General features: G+C 39.7%; 1 protein-coding gene across 2 annotated transcripts in view; it reads left to right on the forward strand.

Moving 5' to 3' along the window:
• GRIA3 (glutamate ionotropic receptor AMPA type subunit 3) overlaps nt 1-15,665 on the forward strand; it is a 300,360-nt gene that overhangs the window by 207,385 nt on the left and 77,310 nt on the right. For both annotated transcript variants that reach the window (XM_012745625.3, XM_012745624.3), the window contains exons 8-10: nt 507-611; nt 1,827-1,934; nt 3,085-3,291. In XM_012745625.3, coding sequence (XP_012601079.1) covers nt 507-611; nt 1,827-1,934; nt 3,085-3,291 — 420 coding nt within the window. The remainder of the gene's footprint in view (nt 1-506; nt 612-1,826; nt 1,935-3,084; nt 3,292-15,665) is intronic.

A 15,665-nucleotide genomic window follows, 5' to 3' on the forward strand; every position in this document is an offset into this window, starting at 1 on the left:
AGAACACTGAGGTAAAAAAGCATTAAGGAACATGCCCAAGGTCATCCAGTTAGTAAGTGATAAAGCTAGGATATGAATCCAGGAGCTCCAGAGCCCATGCTACTGACACTAGACTATGTTCAGATATTGGAAGTACTAAGACACAGCCATGACCCTCAAGGAACTCACAGTTCAGAATGCATTACCCTAGTTAAGGGAGTAGCCTGAAGAGTATTCTTAAGAAGGGACTAGTAGAAATTTCAGATTCTGAAAAGGTGGTGGTAGAGCCCTCACTGTATCATATAGGTAACAGCCTCTCACACCTACTCAATGCTTCATAACTAAAAGGCATACCAAGAAAATAATGCAGAAGAAATGAAGATCTGTATGGACTTGATCTGGTAGATAGAGCTCAATGACTCGAGATAAAAATTCTCCAAGATTCCAAGATCTGCCAGTTGACCGCATCCTAGACACCTAGAAGGCAACAATAAGGTGATAATTTTACATTTTCTCCTTTCTACCAGGTGCAAGTACAAGGAATGACTGGAAACATCCAATTTGACACTTACGGACGTAGGACAAATTATACCATTGACGTATATGAAATGAAAGTCACTGGCTCTCGAAAAGTAAGTAACCAAAACAGACTTCCAAAGAAAAATCTCTTAGAAGGAGACAACACCTAGATGCAAGAAAATAGGTGTTAGGAAGCACACACGAAGGAAATTTCCATACATTATTTTTGCCTTTCCATTTAGTGAGGAATGTTGATATGATGCAGAGTTGTTTTAGAATCAGAATGATCCATCTACATATTTTTTGTTTGTTTGTTTGAGACAGAGTCTCACTCTGTTGCCCAGGCTAGAGTGCTGTGGCGTCAGCTTAGCTCACAGCAACCTCAAACTCCTGGGCTCAAGCCATCTTCCTGCCTCAGCCTCCCAAGTAGCTGGGACTACAAGTATGCACCACCATATGTATAGTGGTTCGGCTAGTTTCTTTCTATTTATGTTAGTGGAGACTGGGGTCTCGCTCTTGCTCAGACTGGTCTCAAACTCCTGATCTCAAATGATCCACCCACCTCAGCCTCCCAGAGTGCTAGGATTACAGGCGTCAGCAACCACGCCCGGCCATCTACACATTTTTAAAGGAGGATTTCCCTCTGAGGCTGGTCCTATAAAAGTGATAGACTCATGAGTTATTAACATCTTCCTACAATAAAAGGAAAGAATCACAAATTTTATAGCACCTTGTTATTTAAACAGAAGCTTCCAAAGTACATAAGGTTTTAGCAAAAGAATTAGAAAATAGGTATTTTTCCACCTTGCCAACTTGCCCACCTTGGACACAGTAACTTTGCAACTGAATTTTACAGTGACCACTTTGCCTCTGTCATACTAATAGTTGAGTTAGCCACGAAGTGGGAATTTATTACCCATTTGTTAAAACCTGAGCATATCTTGTGTCATTTCCACGAGATACTCACTGGTTTCCCACCCCCATCTCCCAGCTTTCCTATAGTTCAAAACAAAGTATTTTTCTGCTATAAGAGTTTAAAGAAATAAAAAGCATGATAATCCTACAGTGGATTAAATTATTTTACAAAACATAAGTCAGGGTGAGACAAGGACAGGAACCCCCAAGATGAAGGAGCAGCACATCTGTCATCTGTTTGTGTGTGTGTGTGTTGGGGTCCCGACAGGAGTGGCAAGACAGAGGGAGACAGTCCTTGTAAAGCTCAAGCTAGTGGGGAAAAACAAAGTTTTGTTCCACAACAGCATTTGAATTTCATGCAGTACTTTCTGAGTGAAAAATAGGCATCCAGGTCAAATGTCTTCTCTTTCTAGGCTGGCTACTGGAATGAATATGAAAGGTTTGTGCCTTTCTCGGATCAGCAAATCAGCAATGACAGTGCATCCGCGGAGAACCGCACCATAGTAGTAACTACCATTCTGGTAAGTGTGGACAGAGGGGAGGTGGGCTTTCTGTCCAGCAAGATTTCTGTTTTCTGAAAAGCATCATTCAGTTAGTAGGAAATACCTCAAATTCAAGCAGTGCAAACAGGAAAGGTCAGGAAATGCTCAAAGTAGCTTGCCATGATGATGAACAGAATGTCATTTTTTAAAAAAAGAATAGTAATTTAGAACAATTTCAAATATTATTCTTCTTTTTCCCCCTGTCCTCACCCCTGTAGGACTGATCCTTCATCTGGACTTGAAACCTAATTTTTCATTGTAGGGGAGGCAGTATTGTGTGGAGGAGAGAGTAGATTAGGGTTCTAACATTAGGTTTACCACTAACCTGTGTAGCTGTGCAAGTCACAAGTTTTCTGAGCCTCGAGTTGTTGTTTTCTTAATTTATGGAAGGGGCATAATAATAATCTCCTAGATATGTCATAAGACCATTTCAGGGCACAATTTACCACATGAAAAAGCTTTTCTGCAAAATTCAAAGCACTGTTAAAATGTGAGATTGTATTTTCATTTAGTTTTAAAACATTTTTCTAAAAGCTGGTTTGTTTTTACTGAACAAAGTACAAAGCTGGGTTAAAAACAACTATGTAACTAGGTGTGAAACTATGACTAACAGAATGAAGACTTGGCTGAAGTTTACCTTTCATTTAAATATACATATCAAATACTCTCTTTGTCTTAGAGACTATACTAGGAACTGGGACATAAAAATAAAAAAGCCACAGACCTCAACCTCACAAAGATGATAGTGTTTCCCCAGCGTTTGCCTCAACTGGCTGTGATACCTACATGGTAAATCTTGAGAAATTGAAGACATGTAACTAAAGGAAATACCTCTTCCCAATGTGACTAAATTGAAGACTTTATAGGTGAAAACTGGTCCTTCTTTCAAACTCCCAAGAAGAACTTAAATCTTTCTCTACTTCTGTAAATATCAGTTAAGGACTCCAAAAAATATTTGCCCCAATGGATAGTCAATTGAGGCTCTTCTGCTCATTCAGAAAAAAATTTAAAGACTCTTTCCACACACCAAATCTCAATAGCCACAGAGGGTAAAATTTTATTATTACATTTATTATCTCTTAGAAAATTGTATAGGAGTAATCCTTTGATCTTGCTTCTGGTCCCAAAGGAATCACCATATGTAATGTATAAGAAGAACCATGAGCAACTGGAAGGAAATGAACGATATGAAGGCTATTGTGTAGACTTAGCCTATGAAATAGCTAAACACGTAAGGATCAAATACAAATTGTCCATTGTTGGCGATGGGAAATATGGCGCAAGGGATCCAGAGACTAAAATATGGAACGGCATGGTTGGGGAACTTGTCTATGGGGTGAGTGTTTTTTCAATTCCGTTTTCATTTACCTCCATGCTTTCTAATTAACAACGAAGATAGAGGATTTGGCTTTCAAGTGCAATATTTATCCAACTATATAGTTTTCATACAGTCTTTAAGAAAAACGTCTTCTTCTACAGTTGAACTCTGTAAAGGTATGTTGTCAATAGTATCCTTTGAGCAATAGGATTATTTTACTAAAAGGAAAGCAGAATTGGGGGGATTTTATTTGATAACATTAAGCACAGCCTACCCTCTACTGAAAATCCGTTCCTTCTGTGTTCTCTAGCTCAGGCAGCAGAATCACCACCCACATAGACGCCTAGCCATTCCCATCATCTTTCCTCATTGTTCCTTTCATACCTAGTCAGTCACCATGTCCTATGAATTCTACTCTTAAAGTTCTCAAATCCAGACACACTCTTCACCCCCACCATTATCACCTTAGTTAAGATTCTTACCATTTGTCAGTCATTTAACTGGTTTCCCCGTCTCTGTTCTTGCTCTGGCAAATCAGGTCTCCACATTATTATAATTTTTCACTTTAAAAATCAGAATACAATTCAAATTCCTTTGTATGGCAAATAAGGCACTTTTTAATACAACACCTGCATACCTCTCTAGTTTCATCTTGTACTCTGTCCCCTTCACACTCAATGTTCCAGCTATAGCAAAGTAGGTGTTGTTCCCTGAAGGTGCCGAGCTCTCAGGGTATGCCTGGAGGTACTTTTGCCTCTCTTCAGCCAGCTAACACTACCTACTAGTCCTCCAGAACACAGAGGTAATAATATCTCTTTCGGGAAGCCTTCTCTATTCTCATCTACTCACCTGCAGTCTGGGTTAGGTGTCTTTGTTGTTTGCTTCCTTATAGTACTTTTTGCATTCATATAGTACTTCTGAATCTGTATTATAATGATCTATTTACAAGTCCAGCTACTAGACAATGAACTCCTTGAGGACAGAAGACATATCTAATTCATTTTAATATCTTAGGGTCTGAAACATAAAAGTTCAATAAATACTTGTTGAATTAATGAATGAATAAATGAATAAAATGGCTCTACCAAGGACTTGTTCATAGGCTAAGTGCAAAATAATTAATACTGATAATTAGGGCTTTTAAAAAAGGTGCAATGGTATCTTGAGAATTCCTCAGTGACTTAGTTTTAACAGGAATGCAGATCTTGGGTAGCCCAATGAGGCATATGGAGATAAGCAGAACTAGACATAAGAACTGCGTATTAGGTGAACCAGCACTAGAGAACTAACCCAGGTGCCTGTGGTGGCAGCAGAGGTTTAGTTCTAACAGAAAAGGATCACTTGCAATGATTGGTCCCTGCCTAAACAATGGATTAGGAGAAGACAAAGGAATCTAGGAGGTGGAGATGCTAAGAAGTCTCAGTTGGCAAGAAGCAAACATCCAGGCTATCTACTGGACTGAGGTTTAGGAGAAGAACTCTAGTGTTTAAGATGGGAGCCAGCAAGAATAAGGTATAATCCTCCAATCATAAGAGTACTGGGGTCAGGTTTTGGGGTAGAAGTACAAAGACAGAAACTCATTTCTAAAAATAAGGGCACAGAAGGGGAACTAAGGCTTAAAATGAGGCTGGACCCCAGGTATCAAAACTGGAGCACCATCTTCCAGTCAGACAAGCAGCAAGACAACTTGAATTTCAGCCCCCATCTATAGAGCTGAAGCCAATTAACTCCTGTCTTGTGTCAAAGTTAGTCCTGGGAACTGGGGCAGGGCTGAGTGGCAGATGAGATTCAAGTGAATCCACAAGTGAGAAAGAGAAGAATTTCTAACGTCAGAGAGGGCTGAACAAGGGACACTTGTCATGATTTCTGAGGACCCTGAGAAGCTCTGAACCCCCTTGACATAGCTCTAACCTCTTACTTTATAAGTTGGTATAATGCTAATGCCTTCTTCTTTTTCCTGTCACTTATCTCCCTAACACTTAGGCTCCAAGAGATCTTATCCTGCTTATAGCTCTCCCTTACTCTTAGCACATTACTTGATATATAGTAAATTCTCACTTTTTGCTTTAATTAATCAATGCCTGTCATATAGTAATGCCTAGCTAATATTCATTAAATTGACTTAATGGTGGGCTGTAATCCTATAATAATAATAATAATAATAATATTAGCTACCACTTGCATATTTACTGGTTGTCAGATACCATGCTAAGTGCTTTACAGGCATTGAATAATTTACTCTCACAACATGCCTCTGAGGAAGGTGATATTATTAACCTATTTCTACATGTGAGAAAATCGAGGCCTAGAGAAGTAAAGTCACATGCCAAAGACCAAACAGCTTGCAGCAACTATCTTGGTCCATTCAGACTGCTATAACAAAATAACATAATAAGCTGGGTAGCTTATAAAGAAAAGAAATTTATTTCTCACAGTTCTAGAGACTGGAAGTCCAAGATCAGGGCAGATTCATTGTCTGGTGAAGGCTCACTTTCAGGCCCATAGACGGTGCCTTCTTGCTGTGTCCTCTTGTGGTGGAAGTGGTGCAGGGTCTCTCTTGGACACCTTTTATAAGAGAGCTAATCCCATTTGTGAAGGCTTTGCCCCCATGACCTAATCATCTCTCAAAGACCCCACTTCCTAATGCCATCATCTTGGGGGTTTTGACATGTGAAGGGAGTTTCAACATATGAAGGAGGGACACAAATATTCAGACCATAGCAGTAACACAATGATTTGAAACTAGGTCATTCTCTCTGAAGTCCATGTTTTCATTTTTAATATTTCATTTATTTTTTTATTTTTTACTTTTAATTATGCATACATAATAGTTGTTTATCTTTATGGGATACAAGTGATGATTTGATACAGGCATACAATGTGAACAATCAAATCAGGGTAATTGAGGTATTCATCACCTCAGGCAATTATCATTTTTTTCTGTTAGGAACATTCCAGTTCCACTCTTTTAGTTATTTTAAAGTATACCATAACTTATTGTTGACTATAGTCACTTTATTGTGCTATCAAATATTGGTCATTCTATCTAACTGTTTAACTATATTTTTGTAACCATTAGCCATACCCACTTTATTCCTCCCTCCCTTCTACTCTTCCAGCCTCTGGTAACCATCATTCTCCTCTGCCTCCAGAGGAGGCAGTATTTAGCTCCCTCATATGAGGTGAGATTTGTTGTTCTGTGCTTGGCTTATTTCATTTAACAATGTTCTCCAGTTCCATCAATGTTGCAAATGGCATGATTTCATTCTTTTTGTGGCTATATAGTATTCCATTGTGTACATGTACCATAATTCCTTTGTCCATTCATCTGTTGATGGACACCTCAGGTAAATTCCAAATCTTGCCTATTGTGTATAGTGCTCCAATAAACATGGAAGTGCAGATATCTTTTCAATACACTGATTTACCCTGCTTTGGATATATATCCAGCAGTGGGGTTGATGGGTCATATGGTAGTTCTATTTTTAGGTTTTTCAGGAACCTCCATACTGTTTAACATAGTGGTTGCACTAATTTACCTTCCCACCAACAGTGAACAAGGGTTCCCCTTTCTCCAAATCCTCGCTGGCATTTGTTATTGTCTGTCTTTTTGATAAAAGTCATTTTAATTGGGGCAAGATGATATCACATTGTAGTTTTGATTTGAATTTCTCTGATGACTAATGATGTTGAGCATTTTTTCATATGCCTGTTAGTCATTTGTATGTCTTTTGAGAAATGTCTATTCAGAATTTTTGCTCATTTTTAAATCGGATTATTTGATTTTTTTCCCATTGAGTTGTTGGAGCTCCTTATATATTCTGGTTATTAATCCCTTTCCAGATGGGTAGTTTGCAAAAATTTTCTCCCATTCTGTGGGTTGTCTCTTCCCTTTGTTGATTGTTTCCTTTGCTGTGCAGAGGCTTTTTAGCTTGATGTGATGCCATTTGTTCAATTTTGCTTTGGTTGCCTGTGGTTTGGGTATTACTCAAGAAATCCTTGCCCAGACCAATGTCCTGAATGCATTTCCCCAATGTTTTCTTTTAGTAGTTTCATAGTTTCAGGTCTTAGATTTAAGTTGTTATCTTATTTTTATCTGATTTTTGTATATAGTGAGAGATAAGGGTCTAGTTTCATTCTTCTGCATGTGGATATTCAGTTTTCCAAGCACCATTTATTGAAGAGATTGTTCTTTTCTCATTGTATGTTCTTGGCAACTTTGTCAAAGATAAATTCACTATAGATGTGTGGATTTATTTCTGAGTTCTCTATGCTGTTCTGTTAGTCTATGTCTCTGTTTTTATGCCAATACCATGCTGTTTTGGTTATGACAGTTCTGTAGTATAATTTGAAGTCAGGTAATGTGATTCCTCCAGTTTTTTTTCTTTTTGCTCAGGATGGCTTTGGATATTCTGGGTCTTTTGTAGTTCCATATAAATTTTAGCATTATTTTCTTTCTATTTCTGTGAAGAATGTCATTTATATTTTGATGGGATTGCTTTGCATAGTATGGACATTTTAACAATATTGACTCTTCTGATCCACAAGCGTGGAACATCTTTTCTTTCTTTTTTTTTTTTTTTTTTTGTCCTCTTCAATTCCTTTCATCAATGTTTTATAGTTTTCATTATAGAGATCTTTCATTTCTTTGGTTAATTCCTAGGTATTTTATTTTATTTATAGCTATTGTAAAGGGATTATTTTTTTCTTGGTTTCCTCTTTAGATTGTTCACTGTTGGCATATAGAAATGCTACTACTTTTTGTATGTTGTATCCTGCAACTGTAATGAATTTATCAGTTCTAATAGTTTTTTGTGGAATCTTTGGTTTTCTCTAGATATAAGATCATATCATTTGCAAACAAAGATAATTTGACTTCTGCCTTTCCAATTTGGATGCCCTTTTTTTCTTTCTCTTGTCTGACTGCTCTAGCTAGAACTTCCAATATTATATTCAATAACAGTGGTGAGAGTGGGCATCCTTGTCTTGTTCCAGATCTTACAAGAAAGGCTTTCAGTTTTTTTCCATTCAGTATGATACTCACTGTGGGTCTATCATATATGGCTTTTATCATGTTGAGATAAGTTCCTTCTATACCAGTTTTTGAGAGTTTTTATCATGAAGGGATGTTGAATTTTATTGAATCCTTTTTCAGCATAGCATCAATTGAAATGATCATATGGTTTTTGTCCCTCATTCTGTTGATATGATGTATCACATTGATTGATTTGCTTATGTTGAACCATCCTGGCATCCCTAGGATGAATCTCACTTGTAATTATGATGAATGACCTTTTTAATGTACTGTTGAATTCAGTTTGCTAGTATTTTGTTGAGGATTTTTACATCTATGTTTATCAAAGATAATGGCCTATAGTTTTCTTGTTGTGTCTTTGTCTGATTTTGGTATCAGGGTGATACAGGCCTTGTAGAATGAGTTTGGAAGTATTCCCTCCTCCTCATGTTTTGGAATAGTTTAAGTAGGATTGGTATTAGTTCTTCTTTGAATGCTTGGTAGAATTCAGCAGTGAAGCCATCGGGTCCTGGGCTTTTCTTTGATGGGAAACTTTTTATTACTGTTTCTATCTTGTTATTTGTTACTGGTTTATTCAGGTTTGGGACTTTTTCTGGTTCAAAGTTGGTAGATTGTATTTGTCTAGGAATTTATCCATTTCTTCTAGGCTATCCCATTTATTGGCATATAGTTGCTCATAGTAGTCTTTAATGATCCTTTGGATTTCTGCTGTGTCAGTTGTAATGTTTCCTCTTTCATCTCTGATTTTATTTATTTGGGTCATTTTTTTCTTTGTTAGTCTGGCTGAAGGTGTGTCAATTTTCTTTATCTTTTCAAATAAAAACAACTTTTGTTGATCTTTTGTATTATTTTTTGTTTTAGTTTCATTTATTTCTGCTTTTTTTTTCCTTTTTTTTTCTTTTTTTTTTATTTCGGCATATTATGGGGGTACAGATTTTAAGGTTTCAATAAATGCCCAGTTCCCCCCCTCACCCCAAAAGTCTGAGTCTCCATCATGACCATCCCCCAGATGGTGCACATCTCACTCATTATGTATGTATATACCCGCCCCCCCTCTCCCCTCCCACCTGCCCAATACCCTATTACTGTAGTACCTATGTGTCCACTTAGGTGCTATTCAGTTAATACCAGTTTGCTGGAGAATATATCTGGTGCTTGTTTTTCCATTCTTGAGATACTGCACTTAGTAGTATGGGTTCCAGCTCTAACCAGGAAAATATAAGATGTGCTATATCACCATTGTTTCTTAGAGCTGAATAGTACTCCATGGTATACATATACCACATTTTATTAATCCATTCTTGGATTGATGGGCACTTGGGCTGTTTCCACAGCCTTGCAATTATGAATTGTGCTGCAATAAACATTCGAGTGCAGGTGTCTTTTTTGTAGAGCGTCATTGGATCATTTGGGTAGATGCCCAGCAATGGGATTGCTGGATCAAATGGTAGATTCACTTGTATCGCTTTAAGGTATCTCCATATTGCTTTCCACAGAAGTTGAACTAGTTTGCAGTCCCACCAACAGTGTAGGAGTGTTCCTCTCTCTCCGCAACCACGCCAGCATTTATTGTTTGGAGATTTTTTGATAAAGGCTATTCTCACTGGGGTTAAGTGATATCTCATTGTGGTTTTGATTTGCATTTCCCTGATGATTAGAGATGTTGAGCATTTCTTCATATGTTTGTTGGCCATTCTTCTGTCTTCTTTAGAAAAATTTCTGTTCAAGTCCTTTGCCCACTTTTTAATGGGGTTATTTGATTTTTTCTTCCTAATTTTCGTGAGTTCTAAGTATATTCTAGTTATCAGTCCTTTATCGGATGCATAGGATGCAAAAATTTTCTCCCATTCTGTAGGTTGTCTGTTTACTTTCATGACTATTTCTTTGGCTGTGCAGAAGCTTTGTAGTTTGATCATGTCCCATTTATTTATTTTTGTTGCTGCTGTGATTGCCTTTGGGGACTTCTTCATAAACTCTTTGCCCAGGCCAATGTCTAGGAGAGTGTTTCCAACTTTTTCCTCTAGAGTTCTAATCGTTTCATACCTTAGGTTTAAGTCTGTTATCCAGCGTGAGTTGGTTTTTGTGAGAGGTGAAAGGTGTGGGTCCTGTTTTAGCCTTCTACAGGTGGCTATCCAGTTTTCCCAGCACCATTTATTGAAGAGGGATTCTTTTCCCCAGCATATGTTTTTGTCTGCTTTGTCAAAGATTAGATGGCTATATGAGGATGGTTTTATATCAGGATTCTCACATCTGTTCCACTGGTCAATATTCCTATTTTTGTGCCAATACCATATTGTTTTAATTACTACAGCTTTGTAGTATAGTTTGATATCTGGCATATTAATGCCTCCCATTTTGTTTTTGTTGCCTAGAATTGCTCTTGATATTCGGGGTCTTCTTTGGTTCCATACGAAGCGTAAAATTATTTTTTCTATATCTGTGAATAATGCTGATGGGATTTTAATAGGTATTGCATTGAATCTGTAGATCAGTTTGGGTAGTATGGACATTTTGATGATATTCAGTCTGCCGATCCACGAGCATGGTATGGATTTCCATCTGTTTACATCCTCTGCTATTTCCTTCCTCAGTGTTTCATAGTTCTCCCTGTAGAGGTCTTTTACCTCCTTGGTTAAGTATATTCCTAGGTACTTTAATTTCTTTGTTGCTATTGTGAAGGGAATTGAGTCTTTGATTTGGTTCTCAATTAGATTGTTGTTGGCGTATATGAATGCCTCTGATTTCTGTGTATTGATTTTGTACCCTGAGACTTTACTAAATTCATTGATCCGTTCCAGGAGTTTCTTGGTTGAATCCTTGGGGTTTTCTAGATACAATATCATATCATCAGCAAACAGTGAAAGTTTCATCTCTTCTGCCCCTATTTGGATACCTTTGATTCCATTTTCCTGTCTGATTGCTGTAACCAAGACTTCCAGCACTATGTTGAACAGAAGTGGAGATAGTGGGCAGCCTTGTCTGGTTCCAGTTCTAAGTGGGAATGCTTTCAATTTTTCCCCATTCAGTATGATGTTGGCTATGGGTCTGTCATATATGGCTTGTATCATTTTTAGGTATGTTCCTTCTATGCCTATTTTCTGAAGTGTTCGTATCATGAAAGGGTGTTGAATTTTGTCAAAAGCTTTTTCTGCATCTATTGAAAGAATCATGTGGTCTTTGTTTTTGCTTCTGTTTATGTGGTGAATTGCATTTATAGATTTACGTATGTTGAACCATCCCTGCATCCCTGGGATGAAGCCCACTTGGTCGTGGTGGATTATTTTTTTGATAAGTGTCTGGATTCGGTTAGCTAAGATTTTGTTGAAAATTTTTGCATCTATATTCATTAGGGATATTGGTCTGTAGTTTTCTTTTTTTGTTGCATCCTTTCCTGGTTTTGGTATCAGAGTAATATTCGCTTCATAAAAGGTGTCGGGGAGGTTTCTGTTCTTCTCGATGTTGTGGAATAGTTTCTGTGAGATAGGTACTAGTTCTTCTTTGTAAGTGTGGTAAAATTCGGGTGTGAAGCTATCTGGACCGGGACTTTTCTTTTTAGGGAGATTTTTAATTGCTGTTTCTATTTCAGCTGTTGAGATTGGTCTGTTCAGGGAATCTATTTCTTCCTGGGCGAGCCTAGGGAGGCTGTGTGTTTCTAGAAATTTGTCCATTTCCTCCACATTTTCCAGTTTCTGTGCATAAAGATTTTTGTAGTATTCATAAATTGTATCTTGTATTTCTTTGGGATCAGTTGTGATATCTCCTTTTTTGTTCCTGATGGAGCTTATTAGAGATTTCTCTTTTCTGCTTTTCGTTAGCTTAGCCAATGGTGTGTCAATTTTGTTTATTTTTTCAAAGAACCAACTTTTTGTTTTGTTAATGTCCTGAATAGCTTCCCTGTTTTCAATTTCGTTTAGTTCTGATTTGATCTTGTTGATTTCACTTCTTCTGCTGGGTTTGGGGTTGGTCTGTTCTTCTTTTTCCAGCTCTTTGAGTCGTTTCATTAGATTGTCTATTTGTGATCTTCTTGCCTTTTGGTTATAGGCATTGATGGAGATAAACTTTCCTCTCAGAAGTGCTTTAGCTGTGTCCCAGAGGAGTTGATAACTTGTCTCTCCATTGTCGTTTTCTTCATAGAACTTTTTTATTTCCGTCTTGATTTCTTCATTTACGAAGTAATCATTTAGTAGGAGGTTGTTTAATTTCCATGTTTTTGTGTAGAAATGTGAGTTTCTGTTAGGGTTGATTTCTACTTTTATTCCACTGTGATCTGAGAAGGTACATGGTATGATTTCTATTTTTTTAAATTTCTTGAGATTTTCTTTGTGTCCTAGAATATGGTCAATCTTAGAGAATGTCCTGTGAGCTGATGAGAAGAACGTATATTCAGTGGATTTGGGGTAGAATGTTCTGTAGATGTCTGTCAGACCCAATTGTTCTAGAGTTTTGTTTAAGTCCATTATTTCTTTATTAATTTTCTGTTTGGAGGATCTGTCTCGTGCCGTCAGTGGGGTGTTGAAATCTCCGGTGATTATGGAGTTGCTATTAATCCATTTGCTTAGCTCTAGTAAGGTTTGCTTTATGAATCTGGGTGCACCTAAGTTGGGTGCATATATATTTAAAATTGTTATCTCTTCTTGTTGGACTGTGCCCTTCACCATTATATAATGACCCTCTTTGTCTTTTACTACTTTTGTTGGTTTAAAAACTAAATCGTCTGAAATTAGAACTGCCACACCAGCCTTCTTTTGGCTTCTATTTGCTTGGAATATTGATCTCCACCCTTTTATTTTTAGTCTATATGCATCCTTGCAGGTTAGATGTGTTTCCTGAAGACAGCATATACTTGGCCTGTATTTTCTTATCCATTCAGCCAGCCTATGTCTCTTGAGTGGAGAGTTTAAGCCATTCACATTTATTGAGAGAACTGATAGGTAAGGTAGATTATTGATCATTCTGTTGGGTTGGATGTTGTTGCTATGATTTCTGTCTTGAGCCATTGTAATATCTGGCCTTTAATATCTTTGGGTTTTGGTTGCTTTTATATTCGTGGGTTATTCTTATGATGTTCCGTGCATAACGCTGTTTTAAGTACTTCTTGTAGGGCTGGTCTTGTCTTGGTGAATTCTCTGAGCCTTTGCTTCTCTGAGAATGTTTTTATTTCTCCTTCATATACGAAGCTTAGTTTTGCAGGGAATAATATTCTAGGCTGGGCATTGTTTTGTTTCAGAAGAGTGAGAATGGGGCCCCAGTCTCTCCTTGCTTGTAAAGTCTCATTAGAGAAGTCTGATGTTATTCGAATTGGCTTTCCCTTGTATGTTACTTGCTTCTTTTGTCTTACAGCTCTTAGAAGGGCCTCTTTAGTTGATACTTTGGTCAGTCTGATGACTGCATGTCGTGACGTCTTCCTGTTTGCGTTGAATCTCCCAGGGGTCCTCTGAGCTTCTTGAACTTGTATATCAAGATTTTGAGCAAGGCCTGGGAAATTTTCCTCTATTATATCTTCAAACAGCTTGTCCAACCCTTGAGTGTTGTCTTCTTCCCCTTCTTGTAACCCTATGACCCTCACATTAGGTTTCTTCACATAATCCCACAGCTCTTGTAGGCTTTGTTCTTTTCTCTTGTTTCTCTGCTCTATTTCTGTGACTGATTTATTTAATTGGAGGGTGTTGTCTTCAAGCTCTGAGATTCTTTCTTCTGTTTGATCTACCCTGTTCTTGAGACTTTCCACTGTGTTTTGTAGTTCCTTGAATTGATTCATCATTTCCAGGAGTTCGGTTAGACTTTTCTTCATTGTGTCTATTTCTTTTCCCATATCCTGGAGACTTTTTGTGGTTTCTTTGTGTTGGTTATTGAGTTGTTGTTGCAGCTGGGTGAGTGTTCTTATGATCTACATACGAAATTCCTCCTCTGTCATATTGGTTGCCTGATTTTGGTTGGTGTCCGTTTCTAGGGGGCTGGTGCTCCTCTTTGGGGGTGTGTTTTCCGTTTGGTTCTTCATATTTCCTGAGTTCTTTCACTGATTTCTTCCCATGTCGATCAGTTGTTGTTTCTTTCCTTAGGTTATTGTTTGGGTATTCACACACCTTGTTTAGTTTCTGAGGCGTTAGGTGGTGTCTGTGGGTGAAATTGGACCACTCCCTGTATATTGAGTCAGTGGGTGCCGTGGAAAGGCTGTGCAAGATGCCGTCCCTGTCAGTAGGTGGCATTTGCTTGGAGGAACAGGCTATACTGTTGATTTTGTGTCCTGTTAACAGCTCTTGTTATGGGCGGAGCTGGGTTGGGTAAGCCTGCCCTCAGGCCTTTAGCAGGGGTCAAAGTTCTGTTCTCTGCTTCCAGGAAAAGCTGTCAGGGCCGGGCTGGAATGGTCCCGCTCAGCCAGAAAGTCTAGGTGTGGGGGTGGGGCTGTCTGAGACCAGCAGTCTGGAGCGGGCCTCGCTTCTTTCCACCCTCCCCAACTCCACAGCTACTCCTGGGCCTCTGCCAGCAGGCCAGACCACAAGCCACCAGGCCTCCCCGGACTGTGATGCCGGCTGGGGGGGTCCCTGCACAGGAACGCCACCTGGGTTGGGCGCACGGCCTCCTCCTGGGAGGAGGGTTGCCCTCTAGGACGCCGATCCGCCCCTGGAGGCACACAGACCTCAGTAGGCTGTTCACGTATAACCCTTCTGTGCCCCGGGCAATGCTAGCCCTTGGTGCAGTGGATCTGGTCTGCAGGTCCGACCTCTGGGTCCCAGAATTCAAACTGTATCCCCACCAGGGAGAGGATTTCCGGTCCCAGTTCACCCACAGGGAGCCCAAGCTGGGTCTATGTCTCTCAGCCTCTGAGTCGGCACCGTTCTCCTGGGAACACGGTGCCAGTAGCACCTGGTAGGGCAGGCGGGTAGGGAGCTCACAGTCTGAGTTCCCTTGAGTCAGGTGTAGGGTCCCAAACGGGAAGGTCCCGTTCCCTGGAGGTGCCTCCGCTGGTGGCTGTATTGTCTCTCTGGGCAGCCGCCGGTAGGGTCAGCGGAGGGGAGGAGGAGGCAGTATGGCGCCTGCCGCGCCGCTCGGGTCTGAGCACACGGAGGTGCCCGGAGGAAGTTGGGAACCTGGTGCCACGTCTGCTACAGGCTCACCGTTGGCAGGCGGCGGCGGTCTCTGGGCTGGTGTCCACAGGTCTCTCCACCCGCTGGGGAGCCCACCAGCAGTCCTGAATGCAGGGGAGGGGAAACAGCAAATCCACCTACCATTGCCGCTGGTCTCCGGGCTGCTCCGGTGGTCTCAGCCTCCGGTTCTCCTCCGCAGCCTCCTCCCGTGGAGTCTCCCGGGGTCTCAGGTACCCCTCCTTCCGGCCCTTGTCCGTTGTATGCTCGTCTTC

Source organism: Microcebus murinus, chromosome X (genome assembly GCF_040939455.1).
Source record: "Microcebus murinus isolate Inina chromosome X, M.murinus_Inina_mat1.0, whole genome shotgun sequence".
NCBI lineage: Eukaryota > Metazoa > Chordata > Mammalia > Primates > Cheirogaleidae > Microcebus > Microcebus murinus.